This window comes from Macrosteles quadrilineatus, unplaced genomic scaffold (assembly GCF_028750875.1).
Source record: "Macrosteles quadrilineatus isolate MER2022 unplaced genomic scaffold, UCM_ALF_1.0 Scaffold_5__1_contigs__length_97177068, whole genome shotgun sequence".
Lineage (NCBI taxonomy): Eukaryota > Metazoa > Arthropoda > Insecta > Hemiptera > Cicadellidae > Macrosteles > Macrosteles quadrilineatus.
Window position 1 is genome coordinate 74,748,948 of NW_026542598.1, and position 24,187 is coordinate 74,773,134.

At 35.4% G+C, this 24,187-nt stretch overlaps 1 protein-coding gene across 6 annotated transcripts in view; it reads left to right on the top strand.

Moving 5' to 3' along the window:
- Window positions 1-24,187, top strand: part of LOC128995288 (uncharacterized) — a 99,753-nt gene that overhangs the window by 56,519 nt on the left and 19,047 nt on the right. For 5 of the 6 annotated variants that reach the window (XM_054420255.1, XM_054420259.1, XM_054420257.1 and 2 more), the window contains exons 2-7: window positions 543-596; window positions 10,387-10,534; window positions 13,859-14,015; window positions 15,307-15,374; window positions 19,308-19,469; window positions 21,749-21,959. In XM_054420255.1, coding sequence (XP_054276230.1) covers window positions 543-596; window positions 10,387-10,534; window positions 13,859-14,015; window positions 15,307-15,374; window positions 19,308-19,469; window positions 21,749-21,959 — 800 coding nt within the window. Of the gene's footprint in view, window positions 1-42; window positions 62-542; window positions 597-10,386; window positions 10,535-13,858; window positions 14,016-15,306; window positions 15,375-19,307; window positions 19,470-21,748; window positions 21,960-24,187 lie in introns of those variants that run through there. The other variant, XM_054420260.1, reaches the window with a different exon arrangement.

Below are 24,187 nucleotides of genomic sequence, written 5' to 3' on the forward strand. Positions count from 1 at the left end.
GTAGAATTTTGATTGAATGTAACTTTTAAGTGTCCCTCAAAACATAGCCACTCTTCGACGAGTAAGTGTTTTATACAAATAAGTAGGCTATTTAAAACTCTTGTTACTAGGTACTTAAAATCCAAGACTTTTAGCAAAATAAATGCCTTTAGTTAAAACAAAACATAGTTTTGGAATTGGTGTGACATGCAATCACTGTAGTTTGATTGAAACGACATTTTTCTTGAAATGCGGAAACATCATTCACAAACGGGAGGCATTATGACTTGCAGCATTTCAGCATTTCAGCCGCTCGCTCTGCCGGAACATTCCACTGCAGATGCAACATTCTGCTTACTTTATAGGTCTTTGACTTCCCTCCTGTAATTTGGTCATGGGTGAAAAGTGTTATAGAATTTGTCATTTCTCCATCGTTGGATCATCTTGCATGGTGTTTAGTCAATGGTTACGCACTTGCCTAAATGTTCAACATGTTTTCACAATCTTAGTTGATGTTTTAAACCGTTTTTATTTGTTGTTAATATCTTTTTTTCTGTTCACAGGTCGAACGTCAAGCCGCCAGCAGCCGGGGATAATGTCAACTGGGAACGTCTTATGTAAGTATAGAATATGTTTACTTATAATATACTTTTAAAAATAGTCTATAAATAATATTAGCAAACGAGCGTTTTCTTCAAGTACATAATTGCAGTTTATTCGAGAAAACATGTATAATTGTATTTTTTATGTAGCCTTATTTCTTTATGTGAACTTCCCTTTGAATTGATTGTTTTGACAGTTAGCGACATTTCAGACGTTAATAAAAATATTAAATGGAATCTAACCTAGCTATTTGATTTTTCTAGTTAAACTCGTATTTAAATGAAAATAAATTTTTTATCGTAGGCATAACTTTGATTTATTTGACAAGATTTTAATATATATTATTTTAAAGATCTTGCAGTCCACACGTAGGCTATATGAAATTGTACCCAACAGATATTCATGTTTGCCATGGTGAAGTAAATAATCATTTCCTGATATTACATGAAAATATGTAGACGATTTCTTGCCAAAGAATGGGGGACAACATTTTTTTCATGCTGAATTTCATATTGTCATTTAAATTATACAACTATATAATACCTTCAAGTTAATCATTAAAACAATATTTTCATATTTAAAACTTTAAATATTTTTATGGATTTACGAATTTTGCTTATTAAATAGATTGTTATGTAAGTGAAATTGTTCCTTTGCTACTCTTGTATGTCTATAACCATAGCATCGTGGTATATTACATCTTAAATTGAATTCGGTGGTCATGAAAACTAATTCGAAAATACGGGGATGCGGAAAACTATCCCCCGGAAAACTACCCCCCCAGGTGAAACGTGACGACACAAAATCTGCTAACTAACCAATATGGAAGCCGTGTCCGCGACTGGAATACTACCCCCCCTAGACAAATCATGCCATGTAATTTTAATTTTAATTCGAGTAATTCCGTTGGATAATAGAAAATGCGTATGGTGAATATAAAACAGATTTTTGAAATGTTACAGCAAGTTTGGTTGGTTAGGTTAGGTTAGATTAGAACTGTTTGACAACTAAATTTGAGTGTCCGTGACTGGAAAACTACCCCCCCAGTCTCTGACGTCAATATGACGTAGGAACCTGCTTGGGGGGGTAGTTTTCCGGGGGGCAGTCTTCCGGCGACCCGAAAATACCAACGATTCTGTCCAGCGACTCACGTTGGTAGGCTAGACGTTGTATCAATAAGTTTTAAAATATTTTTAACAAATAAAACCGTCATTTTTATTAATAGTGTACTTGTTTAATGAAATATAGATTTTTTAAACTTTGCAATTTATTTGGTTTTAACTGAATTATATTTCCCTTTATATCAAAAAATTTAACGGATTCGTTTCAACAAAATAAATAAACATAGGTTTCAATACAAATACATTTATAATTATACTAAACTGTGTAGCCTTATTAACTCATAATAATAAAAATGTTAACAAGTACCAGGATAACGAATTGGGCCATTTCTACTAAAAAAAGGACTTTACGTCGTTTGTTTTGGCTGAAAATTGTTTATTGTAAAAAACTGTGTGTTTTAGAGGTACAGAACACATTTAAACCATTGTAATAAAATTCTTATCAATTATTTCCTCGTGTTATACTATACATACACTTAATGGACTATGGCTCGTTAAATCTTAGTAGAACATGTTTTAACGGACGATATATTTCTAACTGCAGTTGCAACAAGCATTAGTGTGTGTTTAATAATGCATTACAATATATGCCTAGAGAATTGTTTGGATAAGTGGGTGTGCAAGTTAATAAGGATAATAGTTTTTTTATTAACTTGAGAGAAAGACATAATATCAACTCTGAGATTACAAGTGTACCTTACAATACATTTATAGTTCAACTATTCAATTCAACTAAATAAAGGAATCGACAATGCAAAGCTTATCTAATGTTTAATAACAATTTAATTAACCGTGTTTAAACGCATGTTTAAATAAGCTTGTGGCCCAGCCCGATCAGAAAAAGCAAGTTTTTTTAGAAGTTCGTACCCCAGAATCGGGGTTGTAAAATTAGTTCCCAACCCTTTGAGAAATTGTTTTCACCATTCAAAATTAAAAAAAATTAAATTACATTACAATTATTTTCTGTTCATACTGTTTGCTGAGATATTAAATGAACAAGACCGCTCCTTTCCCTCCTCGTTTCCCATAGAAGAGATTAAATTTATCTATTTCGATTGCTTGTTTAATGAATCTCATACTATTTGGGAAAGGTTTTAATTTTATTATAAGATTGTTGTTCAACCAAATAGTTATTTCGCGTGTACCTGGTTAGAAACTAACCCTACTATTTGATCCAATATTATATTTGATCTGTACGTGGGTAATGTGTTGATTTCAGCTAAAGAAATCCTCATTTACGCATAGAGACTAAGTTACTCTATGGAGTTTTGCTGTTAGGGGTGCAATTCGGTTATTTCCATTAAATGTTATTTTTCGTTTGTAGTGTAATCTTGCATGTACAAGAAAATTCATCGATAGACTATACCTTGACAATATTTTAATAAATATTCTATTAGTCTAACCATCCACTTTCTAAATGCTACGATACATCAAAATGTAATAATGGCTAGAGTGTAATTTATTTACCTAATTTTCCTTTTTGTCCCACAACGAAAGTCGTATTTATACAATTAGTGCTTTTCAAGTCACTTAAATGACAAATTTAGTTAATATGGTGCAGTAATGTATTTTTTAACTTACATAAGTTGTATATCTTGATAAACATCAGCTACTCAGTGAAAGTTGTTTTTATCTTGGTGAAACCATTTTATGGAGAACAGTATTAATGTAGGTGCTGAGCAGATTAATTATTCGTAAGAGTTGGGTGCGCATGATAACTAGACTGTGTAGCGAATCCAGCCTACTGCGCAAGCCTTATAACTGTACAGCTTTCTGTTCATATCTTAATCATAAATGTATAAAGATGAGCAGTATTGCTGTACAGTGTTTAATAACCCAGGTAGCTTAGTGCTTATAGTGTTTTCCTGAAAATCACTAGATCGCTGGTCAAATCTTGAGAAAATTCAGTAACTTTTTTGTGAATCAAGACTGGACCAATTGTCCGTGACAATTGGACTCAAGGTTTTGGCTGAACAAACAACTGATTTAAGTCAATAAAAAGCAATATTGGTTTTATTATTATTAGCACTCTATTTTACTCACACCTTGAATTCAAATCCAATAAAAAAACATTAATTAAAATAAACAAGCCTGCCTGTTAAGTTCATTAACGTATTACTCATCCTTTACTTATACATTATATACATACCTGTCATTATATACATACATTATATATTATGCATTATATACATTAAAAACCTGGCATAATTAGACTAATTACTTTATAATATACTAGCAGTCATACCCGTGCTTCGCAACGGCAAGAGAACGTAAATAGAATAATTATGTTGCATATATTTGCTGTATGTGGATACACTTTTATTGATTCACTGGCCACTTCATTTCCCAAACATTTTTTTTTTTTTTAATAAACCATACAAACACAATAGATTTTTGTAATCAAATAGGAAAAAAGAAAGTCAATAAGTTAATTAACTATGCACTTAAAAAATAAAACACCTTATTTCTACAATATCAAATAGTATTTATTAAATTAAAAACATTAACATAACTCTGTAAACATTATAATTTTTACTCACAATTATTTTAGACAGTTCTCATTTTTTTTATCACAGCTTTTTGTCGCTGCTTGGTTCAAATTACCTGTCATAAATTTAAACAATAATTAACAGTGCTGCACCCTGTTGGTAAACCTTATAACTTTTTAACGCAATTGAACATCACAGAATCAAATTGTTTAGTTGAAACAGCTGTTAAGATTCTTTAATTCCATTTAAATATGAGTACTTATAAGGTTAACATGGGAAACTTTAGAGCCACTGGGGCGGGGCCCTTTTGACGGATCTGCACCAAACTTCACACACACCATACTTGAATAAAGATTAGTAATGCCTGAAAGTTTCATTGCAATCTGTCGAGTGGTTTCGGAGTCCATAACGTTCAAATATATATATACAAACTTCCTCTTTTATAAATATAGCGAAATGTATGTTTAATTCCCTATTCAAACATAGGTATACTAATACCTTCCGTGTAACTAATAGTGTTATCGTGTGATGAGACTCCTACATATTTTTTACCGAGTGTTGACGGACCGTCCTGTTATGTTCGGCTTGGGCAATGGTGCGTGACTGCGGACTGCGCGGCTCTGCGCTGCGTAGTGTTCTGCAGACACTCAGTGCGCCTGCGTGTTGCCCGGGAACGTTTCCCGCGCTATCTGACGGCCAGCAGACGACGTCTTCAAGTGTGTTTGTGTTGACAGTGATGGTTCAGTGTTTTGTACGAAAATAACATGAACTAATTTCATGATGGTATTTTAGTTTCCGGTTAACAAGCAAATTTTGAAAATATGGTATTTTAATTTGAATTTTTTGACTATGTGTGTGAGTGGTATTTTTTCGAGGTTTTTGTAAGGGAACGGCCTAAGTCCTGGTCTTGATACTATCTAACGTGAACTTTTTGTTACCTGGTATCATTGATTGATGGCACGATGTCAAATGGAATCTAGGTCCAAAATCAATCCCGATTTAGATCAATCTTTGATACTTAAATGAAGCACCATATCCAATCATCAACCCAGATAATTTAGTACACTATTATCATAGTTCTAGTAATTCTTCAGTTTGACAATGAAATTCACTCTCATTACTAACAAATAAATGTTTTTGTTTGGATACCGTACATACTTATACATGTAATGTTGCTTACTGAACAAGTATTGTGCCTGTAAACATGTCTTTCACATGAGTATAATGTATATTTTGAGAAAATCAGTAAACTACATGAAACGTGTGTTTAAATCATGCAAAAACGACCCTTTATTCCACAAAAAGTTATCAAAATTGTGAAACACATCGAATGCTCGGTAGGCTGGCTGATAGAGAAGTTGTAAACAAGATTTATCAATGCTGCTGTGAAATTCAGCGCCATAATTTTAGTTCATGGCCTGTAAATTTCGATTTCATCATCGTTGAGGTGTCAGTTATCACTGCCTACCTGTTTTTTGCGAGTCTAGTTTTTTCGTCGCATTTCTTTGTTTGTATTAATTAACTTTAAAACACAATACGATAGGTAACTTAATGTATTGATTTTAGTACTATCTGCAATCAAAATTATATGTACCATATTTTTATTCGGTGCTCATTGACGTCAATGGGGTCTGTCTATACATTTAGTTTTAACCATACAGCAACATCATACTTTAATGTAAGCAAATTATTCCTGGGCCATAACGCTTTCGAACAGTAATAAATTTTAATTTTCACAACTGAAATCGTTCCTTGGAATTCATTTCTGTCTGTCAAACAAAATGTTATCGTTCTGTACAAAACATTTGCAATTGCATAGATTTGTGTATTAAAATACTCAAAATACTTCTCTTTTCTGTTATTGATTAACTAATTTGAAGTGTGGATTGACGAGTTTAAACTAAAATAGATAACTAATTGATTATAGGTGTGTTGCTAGCCTAGTAGTTCCTCCTTACAATTGTTTGATTTTCTAAAAAACTAAAAAATCACTGGTGCTTAAACTAATAAAAATTATCCTGAGTCGAATACATTTTTGTATTAGCTTATACCAGCATTACACCAACACTTTGAGGATTTTTTTTTAAATCTAGGTAACACAATAACATTGTGTCAACCCTATCTCCAGCATTATCAAGGGGTTGTATCCAGTCAGCTGTTTTTACACCACATAAGTCTGCCACTTTAGGCCTACCTTGCTGCAGTTGGCAGGGTTGCCACCACTGCAGTAAAAGCTGCAATTCTGCAGTAATTGTTGCAGTTCTGCAGACTGCACACATTGCATTACGTCGTAGGCTAGAACATTACTCACCTCAAATTATTGTTCCATGCTGAATTTTGTTGTATGATCACCTGAAGTGAACTTTCCAAATAAATGTATGTAGGTTCATTACCATAGAATACAAAACCATATTAAAATATTTAATTTTTATTTAAATATGTTAATATACTTTCATTGTGTAAAACTTTTAGGCTCTAATCTGTATAAATAAACTGGAAAATAAATTAAATTTTGTTAATTCCTTTCTTTATATTTGATATTCTACGTTAACGCACCCAGATATTCTAATGGTGCAATTTTTCTCAGCGTGTTAAACTTGAAAATACCAGTTTGAAGTTCACAGAAATTACAGGTGTTTTCCAGTGTAATAGATGTAAAGTAAATTTTCGCACTGCCTGGGAATTTGTATGCATAACATTAACGAAACAAGGCATCCCTAGCATGCTAATACGTACAAAATTACTTTTGTTTAATCTCCATATCAGCTTTACTGTTAAAAATACCACTATAACTTTTCATATTATATGCCTTACATGATAAAAAATAATCTGTGAGAAGTGGAAAAAATTATTGAATAACTTCTTTGTTAGTCATTAATTAATCATCCTTTTTAACAAAAATTTATACAGTACTTTGCAGCGAAATGAATCTACACAGTTCCTTAAAAAAACGAAATTAGTATTAGCTACCCTGTGATTTGTATATTCGCGGCCTGTAATCTATTTAGGGTTTTACTTCTTACCCGTCAATAGGTTCTGGAATTTCATAAATGCAATTGACCAAGAACTAAAATACTGGTAGGGCCTACTGGCGTTTTAGTTTCGAACGTTTCTCGGGTAAGTTGGTCTAAAAGTGATTTGGAAGTTTCCAGAACCCTATAAATCCATGCACAGACATCGTCGCCTCGGGTTTGGATCTCACAATTTTCTGTAGTTTTAACCACAAAACAATACAAGGATATTTTGTATTGAGCGTCATCTTCGTTCGTAAAAATCACTAAAAGTTCCATAACTAAAACATTTAAAGATACTATTCTATCAGAGATTGGACGATACCAAGGTAAAACGGCTTCCTTGCTATAATCCCAGCAGTCGTCAGTCGTGGGTGTAATCTACAGTAATGATAGACTCACGACACAGCTGTATTTTGCCGCGGTTTTTACACCGACGCGCCTGATGATGGGACCGCTACCCGCCAAAGATCGCTGACACGGTCATGCGATACGGGCTTTATGTTTCCGATTGTTTTAATTATACTGTACGGTTACAGTAAAACCTTTTACCATTACAGTAATACAACCATTTTTTTTGTCCTAGGACGATAGGCACGAGCCTGGGATTGTTAATACAACCATTGACTATAGTATATAGTCAATCTCTGTCCCCATGTTAAATTTGTAGCAAGATTTTTTTTATCAAAATCGTCGTAGTTGATATGAGCCACCGACAGATTGCGTTGATCTAAATTACTAAATTCTGTCGAATACAGAAACTCTTTTATCAAGTCAAACTTAGGGAATGGCTTATGCTATAGCAACTGGTATGACCCATCAACCTGGTCAGCAACAAAATATAAGGTACTAGCTGTAACCCGCGGGCTTTGCCCCGTTTAACTTCTTAATTTTCAAGATTATCTCGTTCGCATGGCTCAATCACGTCCTGGTTGAAGTTTGTTCGCTACGCTCACTCCCCTTTAGGTTGGAGCTCGTTCGCTACGCTCACTCACCTTTAGGTTGGAGCTCGTTCGCTACGCTCACTCACCTTTAGGTTGGAGCTCGTTCGCTACGCTCACTCACCTTTAGGTTGGAGCTCGTTCGCTGCGCTCACTTGCCTTCAGGTTAGCTCGTTCGCTACGCTAACTCGCCTCCAGGTTGAAGTTCGTTCGCTACGCTCACTCACCTTTTGGTTGCAAATTAGCTGTTTTCATAAATTATGTAAATGTAAAAGAAATAATAGTGCTGCACCCTGTTGGTAATCCTTGTAACTTTAATGCTATTGAACATCATAGAACAGAACCAACTTGTTTAATTGAAACAGCTGTTAAGATTCAATAATTCCATTTCTCATAAGGTTAACATGGGAAACTCCAGAGCCACTGGGGCGGAGCCCGAAAGGATTTTTGAAATAAGTATATGCCTATATGTTAATCGGGAATGTGAGCTATCATCATGCCAAATTTTAGCCCAATCCGACCAGTATTTTTCGCGTTCACTTGTCACAAACATACATCCATACATCCATACATCCAAACTTTCTCATTTATAATATTAGTAGGATTAAATATAATTTTAGACACCAGCGCATTCTGTTACTGGCTCACACAACTACGTTCTTTTTTAATAATGAATTGGTGACAGCTGGTTGTAGTTTGCTTATTTATGGATATACTTTGATGGAACTTGGTAAATCTTATTTATTTTATACTAAGCTATTAATATATAAAAAAACATACTTTATTAGTTTCCCTGTAGCGGCAAAGCTATAGGTACTTGTTAAACCTAATGTTATTTAAATAGATTTAATTTAAAATCAATTTAGGCAGATGGAAATTCGCTTAGTTGGCAGGTTTGCTGTGGCAGGGGTATATTTTTATATCCTTCATAGAGTCTGATCATGTTTCATGATGTTGCTGTAGGCTTGACCAAAATAACTTGTTAGTTAATCGAAGGATAAAAACATACTAACTAAATATGAGTCATAATCATATGATTGTTTTAATTCTGATAATTAGTCAAATTGATAGTCATTTTTTGTATGAGTCAAATACAAGGAAGTTAATATTCCCTAGACTCATCTATAAAACTGATATAATGTAATAATGTGATGCATGATTACTCTATGAATCATTATTTTTATTTTTATTGCTTCAATGCTCTGTAATGATAGTTTATACTGAAATGTTGTTTATTCTCAAACCCACCTGTTGAACGTAACAAATGTTTTCTTTAGTATTCTTGTTTTCTGAATTTTTGTAAAGGACTTGCAAAAAATTGAGTTAAAGTTTTGTTTAAAATTTGCAAATATTATACATTATACAAAAAGAGTTATTTACAGTGTTTTGAGTAAAACTTAGCCATCTTGAAATAAAATGATTTACAAATCATTAACAAATGGAAAACAGTCTAAAACGGTGTTGTGCGGAAATATGTGAGTGATATTTATACTGGTGACTTTCATCTCGTGGTTGACTGGAGAATACAAAATGTTGGGTGTAAAACCGCGCAAGATGTCTATGGGATCACTCTCATCATTGTCAAGGTATAAAAAAGCTTTGGTTTCAATAATACATACTTTATTTAGAGTTTAAACTTTTGGCTAAGCTTTAAACATTTTATCAAATAGACTAAGTATATTTAATCTTTGCATTATTTCCAAAGGTTTGTCATGAAAAGCATATAATGTTATTGTATCATGAAAACTGTACAAGCCATCAAACATGATATTTTACACTTAAGGTAGGCCTATTTTTTTAATAGTTTAAATATAACATACTTTTTCTTGTATATTAATGTGTCCTAGAGGTCGTCCAATGGTCAACAGATAAGATTAAACCTTTTACTAAGGATTTTTTTAGATTTTTAATGGTTAAGAAGCTGACATAAATAGATACAATAAGTCTCTTGACACTTTGCAAATGCATCATATTTTCTTTTGATCCCGCAATACCAATACTGCACGAGATCGATACCATAGGTATAAAAAAAGTATCATTATCTATTATCGATAGTATCACAATGTTCCTTCTGGTGCAAAAATTGGTGACCATTGCCTTTGGGGTTTTCAGGATTCCTATATGTTCCACTGCATTTTCACATCCAAAACATATAATTGTAAAATCTGAAGGAAAATTTGCAGTCCAAACAAACTTTGTCATCTTGTGGCTATTTTTTCTTTACATTTTTGTCATTCCACAGGTCCAGGCCTCCATATCCGATCGCTTCTCTAGACCTGAACCACATCGGTAGCTTCACAAGTCACGCTCACGACTTCCAGAGTCCCGACAACATCATCATGGTCAGGTCCACAGATCAGCGGACCATTGCGGAGAAGAAAGGCACTCAGGTAGGTCCATGAGCTACTGTGTATGAACACAGAGAAGTAAGGTACAGAGGAAATATTCAATTGTACACTTAAGTGGTGTCTAGCAACTGGTGTCTAGGGCATAATTGAACACCGCCCGACGCCCCTATCGCCATCATGCACTACAACGCTCACAAGGGAGGAAGACCCTGTGTGATAGGTTTTCTACACAGTGCTCGCCCCTCAGGCTCTTCTTTGCTTGTCAGATGTATATTTCCGTCCCAACATACTAGAGCTGAAAGCGCACGGTTGTCCCATTAGCAAGTTTTTTTTTTCTGTAGGTACCTTATTTTTTCTGTGATATGAGGGAGGATGTATAATTTTTACTTTTGTTGGGTACAGAGAAGTAGTGTAGAGTAATCTTGGTAGTGAATTTTTGTTAAGTTTGTGACTTGAAAAATAGACATGACTCACATGGCATAGTCTAATTATGAGAAAAATTAAGACTGTAGAGGTCCTTTAATGAATGCTTAGTTAGAAAAACAAGAATTTTAATGGTAAGAATATGATTTGACCCAACTACAAACCCTAAAAGTAATAAAAGTGTCCAGTACAGTGAAATTCTACGTAGACATTTGTTTAGTGCAACCATTGATGCCATAAAGTCAATAGTGTAATTGTAGGCATTGAAGTTTAAAAATTAATGCAAGTATTTTCTATAGTTTACATGTTTAGTATTTACAGTATCATAGATGTACGACTTCTGGGGATCCAGGTTAAAATATTTCTAATTGCTAAATGCTTTTAGCTGATTGATAATGCAACAAGCCCAACCCAAGATGTAGTTTCACAGATCTAAAGACATACTAAAAATGTCTCAGGCAATTTTATAATACAGAACTCCCTCAACTAGTATCCATAGAAAAACATACAGTACCACACATTTCAAAATAAGATATTTTCATCCAATTAGCTTACATTATGATTTTTTACATTGTACATAACACCATAGTTGGATAAAACCTTTACACCTTCCAAACATTCCTTACTTAAAACATTAAATAAATTTAATGAAACTTTGAAGGGTAAGAAATGTACTAAGTGGTAATGTTTTTTAAAATAAGTATAATAGGGCCTACTTTATAGACAGGTTTATTACTTGCAAAAACATTTTCCTATAAACTTCCCGAGTCTTTATTATTTTTAAGCTGGAGATACCCCTGTGGGACTGAGGTACAAGTTAAGATTAGTTAGAAACATTGTTGTGATCAATCTCTCAGACATCTCTACAATCCATCTCCAGTCCACAGCCAATCTGTTAAACAACAATGTTAATTAATATCTTGTTAAACTGTGGCCAGACATCTTAACTAATTGTTATCAGTTACAACAATGCTCTAGAATAGTTAGGTTGGAGTTGTTGTTTATCTATCCTTTGTGCAAGTTTCACAAATTTTTATTTTTTATGTTTTATCTAGACTTAAAGGCAGTAAACAAAAATGGTGACCAACCTTGTATCAGTTAACAAGAGTCCCAAAAAGTACTTCTTTTTAAAATAATCATTTTTTGTACTCGTGATTTTTCAGTTACCCTGTCTCATAGTGACCAGTGAAATCGCCGATTTCTTTGATAAGAAATGGTGTGGAAGTTTACTAGTGTATTCATTTTCATTGTTAATTTACAGAGCCAAGTAAGACCATAATTTTTGTTGTCTGATGGGGTTTTGGAAATGCTTTCCGGAATATTTTGCCTTTAAATTTTTCGATTCTGGTAATGAGTTCTAGCTAAAACATTACAGATTTGTCTATAATAAAATGAACTGGAGTACCTAACCAATATAGGGCTTTGAGGTATACTATTAAAACATATATACAGCGGAGCCTTGATAACAAGTCGCCCTTTGTAGTAAGATACCCTTGATAATAAGTGTAATTTTATAATAATCTCGATTTTTATGCTACCTCAATCACATGTTATTACAAACCTCTAAGAGAAGCCAACCTCGATTACAAGTCTTTTTTGATAAAGCCCAGACTCTTGTTATCAAGGTTTTTAGACTGTACTGGTACTTCAGGCGAATAGCTCTTTGCCAATGTATAAATTCTTTCATAACTTTGAGAAGAAAATACTTGTATATATTACGATTTAATAAAATTCTGGTAGTTAAAAAAATAAACCTATTTAATATAGCCTAGATTGTAAACAAAAATTTTTTATATAAATTAGCTGACTGCAAAAACACTAATATTGTATGAAAAGTGTTTTGTTACTTTCCCTATAACATCCATCCAAAAACTTTGACAATAAATATGAAATAAAATATCCTACTACAAAATAATATGGTTTTTAATTTGTGAATTGGGTACATCGCTTATTTATTTAAATTTTAACACTTCGCTTAAAAGCAAATCTTAAAAGAATACCTGGTGAGAGTAAGAGTTACAATCTATATATAAACCCAAGTGTAGAGATAGAGAGAGTAGGTCAGTGGGGTAGGGTTGTTGTGAAGATCTGTAAGGGCTGTAAAGGGGGAGAGGGGGTGTGGTCCTCTCCCAGCATCATATGGTACAGAGGGAAAAAGGTAACTTTCTATCTTAAATATCCATTCTCTGGCGTTTTTAAATGGAATTTGTCGACTTTTAGTACAAAGAAAAATATGGAACTCCCATCTATTCTATTATTATTTATAATAGGGGGATTAGTTGATAATTTATCTTAGATGTTTTTATATTACTTTGGGCAATCTGTTATTCTACTATATGGTATAGAGCTGTTGCAAAATGAATAATGTGTTTAAAATTATAATTTTTTTTGTTAAGATCTTTTGTAGGTATGTATTATAACAAAATCATTCCACATTTCTATTATAGCTTTTTTTTTTATTTTACAACAATTCGTTATGCTAAGTTTTTGTTTGGGTATCAAACTTTAAATATGTCTTTAGATAGTCTTAAAAGTAAAAAAAACTTCTGGAAAACTTTGTATATTTTTGAAAATTTTTCTGAGTGATGTTAAAAATTTAAAAAGAGAGGATTGTTTTCATGCTTTTGACATTATTTACTTTTTTTGTGAGGGATTGGTTGAAGCCCTTGTTTTGTTATTATGTAACTCTGATTGCCTAGAGACCATCATTTGATAGCCCAATGGTTGGTAAATTGTCCTAATTTTTCCAAGCTTGGAATCAAACCAACAACCTTCAGACTTTAAGGCAAGTTACCTACCACAACACCATACCCAGTTCAAAAACCTTGAGTGAAAAAAATTAAGAAAAACTTTGATATAATGTACATCTAATACTAATAGACAAGTTCCATTTCTCACTTATACATTATAATATTCCAAATGATAATAGTTGCACTTTTCCAGCCCCCTAAGCTGAAGACAGTGACTGTTTCTACCGTGGAGACGTACAACCGCAACCAGAACACGGTCCGCAAGCTGACGACCAAGAGTGTGGACGGCGTGGTGGAGTCGAAGGAGACTATCGTCACAGACATCGCCCGTGCTCCTCTCCTGGGCTCTCGTATGTATACAGTTCTTCCAACATCCTTCATACACTTACTCCGTCACTATAATCTATTCAAAAAATTTAGGCAGTTTAAGGGGGAGGTTTCCGGGGTTCCCCACTACTTTTTAAGTTTAATGTATTTATCAGCTGATTAGCTGTTGGTTGTTGTTTCAAAGTTAGGATGAGGTGTAGGGGATGGAATCACGTCCACTTAAATTTTGTGAATGGAGTATATCATCGTTGTTAAATTAAATCATATTCAGATATTTGTTGAGAAAAATGTGTACAATAATGTTTAATGTTGACAACCTACACATCACACGTTTAGGACAAGTTGATTCAAAACATTCCTTCATCGAGTACATTGGTGGTTCTGTTTGGTTCCGTAAACCAGTTCTCTCACCTGTCAGCTAGTAATACGAAATGCCGGTTCAATCGTGAGAACAATCAGAAGCTTTTTTAATGGTTCAAATCAGAACCATGGCCCCTGATCATTGGTCATTTAATTATAACTTCAGGATATCAGCTGTCATAGTTAGTAACAAATCTGGTTCACTCAAAATTCCTTCTTCACTCGGCTAGACCTAAAAAATACACCCCCTTGAGTGATGGACCTGTGTAAATCTAATCTAATCATCTAGGCTAGACTTCTTTAAAAAGCTTTTCTTCCCCTAGTTTCAATTGAGGCAAGTTGTATACTTTCCCGCATAGCACGGGTTCTTACTGTACAATGTAGAGTAGTATGATGGCAGAATTAGGTCAGTGGATATTCTGATGTTATGTGTGCAAATTATCAAAGAATTATGTATCACCCTGACCAAGCTTTAATCTTTAAGAAAATGTTGCCTCATTCTATGGAAGTGATTTCATTGGCAAAAAAGCTTTTCAGCCACTGTCAAGTGAGTTCTCTCATCTAGCTAACATACATTTAAATATGTTTTAAATGTCTTGATGATTTGATGAATTATTGAAAACATTTGGAATCAAAATTTTTGACAGTACAATATTAACTTATTTTAGTTTTAAAAATAACAATTTAGTTTATTTATTGGGACGTCAGTTACCGTACTCAGAGGCAAAACGGATTCACTCAAGAGACAGTAGTTGTGTGAGGAGACGTCTTTTACTGCTCCAATAATCACAGGTGACATTGTGGTACAAGTGTCTTTGTGTTATTTTCACAGTTGTCGGGTAATATTTATCTTCAAAGTACAGTCCTTTCTTATACACTTTGTACTTATTGTTTGAGTGTATGGATTCTTATCAGTGTTTGTAATGTCTCTCACTTTTAAATTTTAAATTGCAGAAGTCAACCTGAGGGCAGATAAGCTGAAATCTCCACCCTCATATGCATCAACACCTTCAAAATCTCAGGTAATTATAAACTAATGCTCATCAAACCATGAAGCAGTGAAAACTATTAGCACAGTTTTAGATATTTGGTTTTAGCCTAGTGTTGAACAATGTAAATCAGAAGCTTTGTGTCGTTTTTGTCTTCTAGCATCGGTACCTGACATTCATATCTTTTTTGTGTAAGAAACACATTGAAGTCGAATCCCTTTGAATACGGCACTGACTAACATCCGTTAGGTCATAGCTTATTCCAGAATGGCACTCCTAAGAATGCACTATTTCAGCCGCCAGGGAGCTTACTGCCTAGCAACCACAGACCGCAAACCTGTATGTGGGCCACAAATTTAGTAACGGAGCCTCTCAGACAGTTTATCAGCACTGCCGCCGATCTGTCAGTGAGTGGACGGACACGCATTCGCAAGCTAGGACACTCATAGGAGTACCGAACTCTTACCGGCTGACCATTGCCCCCGAGAGGCCAACGCCTAGCTGCAAGACTACTACGCACACTGGTGTATGCAGCAGAAGAAGCTCGTTACCTCACTGACTTTGTGGCAGTTGCTCCATCTTGCTGGAATCAAATTCTGCTGTGGTTTAAGAGATTCCTGCGTAGTTCGGGGATTAGGTTGTTTTTCAACACAATTTGGTATCAATGCAAATTGACGGTTACAGTTTGACTGTTATTTTCAAAGAAGTATGGGCCTATAACACAATCTTTTGTTTAACACGTTCGTAGCGGCAGGAGTTTCCGTGTACCTCACGGCCATCCCGAAACATCACATCTTCATCATATTCTCAAAACTAACTAACTAATCAGTTTCATCGTCACTTGTCCAATCACCTTCCCCGTCAGTAAATACAAAGTCTGGATCATCTAGGTCCGACATTTCGGAAGAAAAACTAACAACAAAACAGCGATCAAAACAGTTGCGCAAGTGGTCAACCTTGACACCGACTAGTGACTGAGTTACTGAGCACCCCACGCCTACCCTCAAAGCAGCAATGTTCAGTGCAAAACCACATCGTTGAAAAATACAGTATACTATTGAGCAGCGCTGTGGGAAGTTTCGGATTTCTAGCTCTAATCCTGGCTTAAAAAAGCGATCACTCCCATGTTGCCACGAACGTGTTAACCACACCATACAGTGACCATGGGACTATAAAAAGAATGTTCATGCTGTTCTTTTTGATATCTTTCTGAACAATATCGGAAATTCCGTTTATTCACATAACCATTCAAATGAAAGTGCGCTTTGTCGCTCATAATGACAATCTTGTCATCTGTAAGCAAATAAATTACTTGTTTAGAAAATGTGTTGCGCTTTGCATAACCACTGGGCTTCAACTGTTACCCGATAGCCATTTTGTATGGATGAAAGTGCAGATTGTACCATAATCTTCTTCTTGCCGAGCAGTCAAGACATGTGCAGAGCTGCAGCTTGTAGTCCGCCGAGGACTAGCTTCCCTTACTCTCCCGATGTTTTCTGGCTTTTGGGCTGACCTTGGACGGTCTGTTGATTTTTGTTTCAATGCTAAACTGGTAGCTCTGAAGTTACCATCCTACAGCAAAATGGTGTTTCAAGTTGGGAATTTTCCTCTTTGACCCATATTGAAACGTCTGCGGAACTGCTGCTGAACAGCTACACAATAATTGCCTCTTTTAAAAACACTTTGACTTCAAACGCACCGTGCTTAGCCATCCATAGCAGCATGGCTACTATAAATTACCGCACGTAGCCTCTGGAATGCCCATATTCCCACCACCCTCCTCCACTCACTTGCTCGAAAGCTGGCAGCAAAAACCGTTAGATAATTTTGCCGCTCCCTGTATATTAAATTAAGGTTTAGCAACTATTATATGTTTCTGAACAGACCCTCTTTGAAATATTAGGTTTTGGCTCTACGGACATCAGTGCTGCTTTGATAAATCGGCCCTGTGGGCCCAGGGGCGCAAATAGGTAAAGGTTTGTTGGGGGCACGAGGAAAAGAAAAATTTTCGCACAAGGTAGGTGGACAGAGGTGCAATTATCTCTCAGGCCATAGGGCATTCCATGCAAACCATGGGCCTGCTAATCATTGGTGTGGAACTATACTATACCGACTCTTAACTTTTACTTCTCGAGAACAAAAATGTTTTTGAAGTTTCAAAATCTAAGATTTATTTACAGTTAATGCAAATAGCTTAACAATTAATTAGTTTATTTCACTTAATTTTGGATCAAATCGCACCAAATAAAAGCTGTATAGATAATGTACGTAAATAAATATCATAAGTGGTAACACACCAGATTGTACAGTACTTTTTCGTTTAAAACTATGATTCAAAACTCACTCTGTAAAAATAATTTGATAACTACTGTAGTATTACTTGTTAAATTATAATATAATAATAAAATATAATACAATATATATTGTTAAATCTATTTTATCAACTCACCAGGATCTTTATGTTGAATATAAATTCCCTAAGTTTGTTTTGATGTGGAAAATCTTAATTACAGCTGAGGTGTGGTAAACAAGTTATTAAAAACATAACAAACATCTTATACTTGCACTCCGTTTGTTTATTTCTAGCCCATCTAATGTCAATAGTGATTTCATTGGTTCTGAGTAATCTTTTATCAGTGTTTGTCTGAGAGCCTATGAGCCATATTATTGCTTTCCGCTCAGTGATAGTGCAGTGAGGTTGCACCATACGTTCTAAGTACAGTTAACATCAGTGATGGGACTTAGTTGTTGCAAAAGTTCTCCAGATTCACAGGTAAACCTTTTTCCAAAGTGACGATTGATTTCAATTTGCTATTGTTGTAGAAAACATAAACATTAACTTATAGTTAATACTTTCAAATGTTTTTTTCCTTTTCTTAATTTGTTTGTTGAACTACTGTAGAGCGTCAGGCACACCTTTCTTAAAAAAAGTTACACCAATTTATATTCTTTGACCTAGAGCAAATAAGTGTTTTAAGTCAAACATTGAATGTTTTCAATGACTTTTTAGTAAACTCAAATTATATAAGCTACCTACTTTATTAAACTGGATGCAATAATATTTCTGACAAAAACATGTTTACTCTGTGTCTGCTCTGTAAAGATCAGACTGTAAAGATCTTTTTCTCTGTAAAAGATGTTTTTTGTTGGTTAGTTTAGCTTTAATGAAAAGCTGATTTGTGCTAATCAAGTAAATTAATAAACTGTTCTGTTTTAAAAAAATGAACGTTGCTCAACATTTAAAAGAAGCTCCAGCTGTTAAATTACAATTTACATTTAAACCGTTATAAAGAAAGTTGGTCAGCATAACTGGGTCTTTGAAAGTAAACTCTAGAAATAAATTTAATGCAAGGGAGGCAAAGCACTAAAGTAAATTACCTTTTTTGTTAACATATTCCCCTCTCCTAGATAACAAGCTAAAACGACAACTCAATAGTAAAAATCGGTTAAGTCAGACAGCTTAATAATGGACGTTATAGAAAAAAGTGTCCTGTAATCCAGCTACTTGGAGGTCATAAATATTGTAGATATTTATAGGCATGATCTGTGGCTCCCTGGTGTGGATTAACGTTTGCACTAGTGAGTATACTACCACTATTCACAGTACTTTCCTTATAATTAGACCAATTCGTAAATTACAAGGCAAAAAGTTGTTCGTATTTCACTCTTCCATTGTAAACTATAAGTCCCTTAGTTGCTATTGGCTGTTAATTAACAGTCCTGTCCAAGGAATAAGTCGGCCTTAGTCATTACAAGGACAAAAAGATCACACAAATCCTATACTCATCTCCATTCATACTTGGCTTAAAATACCTACTTTCGTATGGTTACCATTTCAGTTAAAAGTATAAAGTATTAAAAACCCCTTACTGTATTGAGTATACAGATACTGCATGCATCCTATTTATCCGATCCTATCCCAAATGGTATTTGTAACTCTTTGTAATCCATTTGTAACTGTTGCAGACATTGCCCAGGCAGAGCAGCAATGTGTCTATACGCAGCACTCCACGGACGCCTCAGAAGACCAAGGACATCAACAAAGACGAGTTCGCCAAGCAGTGTTTAGAACGACACAACGAGTACCGAGCAAAGCACAAGCTCGACCCTCTCAAACTCAGTCCTGAGGTTAGTCAAGTTAAATTTTGTATCAAATTGAATTGTAACATCTTGTGGATCTTGTGTAACATCATCTCAACAGACAGGAGAGGATTTCCAATTTAAATACAATTTAGCTAGTCCAATTTAGTTATTTTGTTCCAATAGAGCTGTCAAATTTATCAATTAATAAAGAAATTGATTGTATTTATTATAATTGTGGAGAAATAGCATTTCAAAGTCTAGATAATGAGTATCACAGAGAAGTAAGGTACAGAAGAAACATTCAATGGTGCACTTAAGTGGTGTCTAGGGCGAAGTCAAACAGCACCGCCATCGCCATCATGTACTAGAAGGCTCATGGAATAGGAAGACCTTGTGCCCTGTGGGGTAGTAATTTCCACACACAGGCTCTTCCTTCCTTGCTCGTCACAAGTATATTTCCGAAACAAAACATCCCAGAGCTGAAAGAGCACGGTCGTCCCATAAAAATGTTTCCTGTACCTTCTGTACTTCTCTGAGTGTGTATAAACCTGTACTAGACTGCCAAACGTATGGGATTATTTGTAAACAAAACACTGTACCAGAATTTCTGTAGACTGACACATGCTGGAGATAAAACCTCTTGTTTCTACCTCCACCTCTTGCTAAGTTTGAGTGACTTGCCAGGCCTATTTCAAGATAAACTTCTTCCTTCTCGGGTTTCGGTTAATACCTGCATCCAGACCCTCTACCATGACAGCAGGTGTGCTGTCGTAGTCTCCCCTACCACCCAATGAGTTAGGGTTCATTGGAATTTCAATTTTCCCGCTTTTATCTTTTTTCCTTAGGAACTCTCTCTCACTCTTTCATTTCCCATTCGATTCCTCACTACCTGTAGTTGTCTATACTTATTCCAATTTTTCTTGTAATATTCTTGGATGATTCAATTAGTTCATCGTCCCTGACGAAGTCCTCCTTTTTCTATTCCAAGTCCTTCCTATCCAATATTTCCTCTCAGTTCTCTTATTGTTCTGTAATGGACTTACAAGCTGACTCAATTCCTTCACATCTGCATCTTTCCTTTATAGGTTGAGCCTCTGCAAATTTGTCCCAAAATTATCATATCCTGTTAACAACTGTGTCAAATGATGGTCTATCTTCCTTTTCGGAGTCTTCTCCTTATGTTACCCATACATAGCTTTTCCTTCTCTTCTAACCGGTATACACTTTGCAACATCCCTTCCTGCTTCCTTGTCTTCCTAAATACTAATCAACGAGTCAAAGTGGAATTGCCCCCCTCAAAACTCTGATTGTATCATGTCACCTTAGATCACCTTTGTTGATATAGCCTGTAGTTCTTGAGTAGGGACATGTTTGGTGTCACCCAACACACAAGGGTTTGAAAAGTTAAATTTCCTTTTTCTATCAAATATTCCTAGCTTCATTTATCCTTAACTCTCATCCTTACAGCATCGCTGGCATTACATATCCGTACAACAGCATCAAGATGTTTCTCTGCAACTATTGTGTTTGCATAGCTGATGGGTTATAGTGCTCGCCTAGAGTCAGAAGGTCACCAGTACGATCCTGGGAAAAATCAGTAGCTTTATTATGGTTTGAAACTATACTTACTTGATCACCGGGTTTTTAATAAATGGTCTAGCAAAAGAACCAGTCTGTCAATAACAAATCCATCATATCGCTCATCCAACACTGATCCTATCGCTTTAAAATACAATTTACCTTGGTATATTTTGGCGCAATTTCCTATCATCTCTTCACACATTTCTTCTTCTAAATATACCTCAAAAGTCATCCTCTGCCCCACTATTACCCGTAATTATTTTATCTCTCTTTCTTCTTCGAACGAACTATCTTTTAGCTATCAGTCCGTGTTGTTTTACCAGCTTCCCTTTCAACATTGTTTTCACAGTCTTCGCCTTCATAAAAGTTGGCCTTTTTCTATTCCCCAGCGTATCACCCGGATCTATAGAATTTTGTCCATAATAGACTGAAAAATAAGATGTTTTTTAAATAAAATTATCATTTTCTAATATTTAGAACTAAATTCAATCTAATTCAAAGAAAATGGTTTACCAAGTGTTTTTATTTATACAATTTCATGGACCAGAACTGAAGCCTGTTGGGAGAGTTATAACCATGACTTTCTTTTTTACGATTCCTCCGATTCCCTCACTATAGCTAATACTTTAAGTTTTACAAAGCACAAAAGAAAATAAATAGACTAGAAGAGTTTATCTAGTATTTACTCAAAAAATTGTTAGAGAGTTTCACAAAACAATGCTTATAACACAGTTCTGTTCCAGCTTAACTCATTCGCGCAGGAGTGGGCAGACCACCTGGCCAGTATTCTGAAGATGATGCATCGGCCAAACAACAAGTACGGGGAGAATTTGTGGATGTACATGACGACGGACCGCAGCCATCGAGTGGTGGGAAGCGACGCCGTGGACTCATGGTACAACAACGAGCTCAGCAAGTACAAGTTTGGCACAGAACCTCGGGATTTGGAAGCTGGTGAGCGAATGTGTTGATGTGAATCATACAAGGGCTATCCAGAAAGTATATGTTTTATAATTTAAAATAAAATAAACAAAGTATTGGAAAAACAAACAACACAGCATATATGTACAATATTGGAAAAAATATTATATACAGATGAAAGCCATACTTAAATACTACTTTTCTACATAGTGACCATTCAAATAAAGGCACTGCTTGTAGCGATGGATGAGCTTAGAAATTTCATCGCTGTAATATTCGCCGCCTGCGCCTTTAACCACTCAGTTACCTCTTCCTGCAGCTATACGTCGTCATCAAAATGCTGCCCAGCCATGTTCATCATTGCTGGGAATTTGTAAGTGAAAGTCGCTCGGTGTCAGGTCGCGAATGTATAGCGGATGAGGAAACAACTCCCACTTAAAAGATTCAAGAACGTCACAGGTGACATTTGCCGTGTGGGGCCGGGCGTTGTCGAGAATCAGCAAGATATTTGAGCTTAATCTTCCTCTGCCCTCGTTTCCTATTGCTCTTCTGAGATTTTGCAATTTTGGCAATGTCTTTGAGAGTTTATTGAAGCGTAGTGCCTGTTTCAAGGAAGTCCACAAAAACTACACCTTTCCTGTCCCAAAACAGTTCCCATAATCTTCTTTGCCGACATCGTTTGCATGCATGTAATTCTTGGATTTTTGGGGGGAATTTGTGTGCCACCACTGCATTGACTGTAATTTTTTTGGCAGTTCACATGTTAACCCATGTTTCCTCACCAGTAACGATGTGATTGAGTAATACGTCGCCATCTTTAATGTAAGCGTCCAAAAACAATAACACTGCAGCCATTTGTTGATTTAGTGGATCTCTGTCAAGATTTTGAATTAGTATCCATCTTGCACAAAACTTGTGATAACCAAGTTTTTCTGTGATGATTTCAAGTAATAAACTTAGAACAATTTATGGAAAACTCATAAAGTACTCATTATGTACTGTGAATTTTCAGCTTTTATGGACTTCGGCATAGACTTTTTTGACAAGTTTGATAGTTACTATGCTGGGTCTTCCACTTCACTATTTGTCGTGAACGTTAGTTCGGCCATTTTTAAATTTTATGACCCACTGACGCATTCACCTTCAGTGATAATGTTGTCCCCATATACTTCACAAAGCTGCCGATAGATCTCAATCGGTTTACAGTTTTTTTCAGTGAGAAACCTAATTACTGCACGCACCCACAGAAAACATACTACTATAACCCAGAATGCCAACCGTATGGTAAAAAGCGTTAAGTACTTTGAAAGAGCTTTGCCTGTCAATTCGTAGGCAGCGCCACCAGCGTTGCTATGCACTCAAGGTGATGCACTCAAGGAATATGCACTCAGGCTGGTGGCGCTGCCTACGAATTGACAGGCAAAGCTCTTTCAAAGTACTTAACGCTTTTTACCATACGGTTGGCATTCTGGGTTATAGTAGTATGTTTTCTGTGACGCACATCACAGCTCTTGGCAATAAATGCAGACATTTCAAACTATCACAGTAACTCTTCCGAGTACAGCACAAACCCCTCACTAGCACGACTAGATGCCAACTGAACTGTGTAACACCCTGAGACCAAGATGGCCGCGCTAACCCCACCTCTTGTGGATACAGACGAAAACATAATCTACTTTCACGATAGCCCTTGTATATTCGTATACTAGTCTTGGTGGTAAGAATTAAAAAAACGAGAAGTTTATGTTTAGGCGATAATGGATGCACACAGTGTGGAGAACTAGAGATATCACAATTTATTCTGATAGATTCTAGGTTTTATGAGGATGAACGAGCTTACATGAAGGAATATGTAAGAGAGAAGTCGTGGAAGCTTTCTAAGAAGTTTGACAATGACAAAAAATAGGAAGAAAAAAGGATTCCTGATGATCCTTGTGCTTTGTTACAAGGAAAGGTGTGTTGATGGACACAAATAAAGTATCCAGTTAAGGTTAAGGAGAGAAGTTAATAAGAGGGACTAGGAATATCGTTCACAAAAGCTGCCAGGTGAACAAGTCTCTGGCTTAAGCTACGGGTGAAGGAAGGACCGCAGGTTTTGGCCAACCACCTGTGAAAATTAGCTATAATTATTTCACTGAGCTACTTGTTTCTTTTGAGGGAAAGTAAATATACAAAACAAAGGGAGAGCTGGTAGAGAAGAAAGAACCATATCAATGTAGTAGACTGTCATTAATCTAAGAGTGATCTATATGCATTAGAAC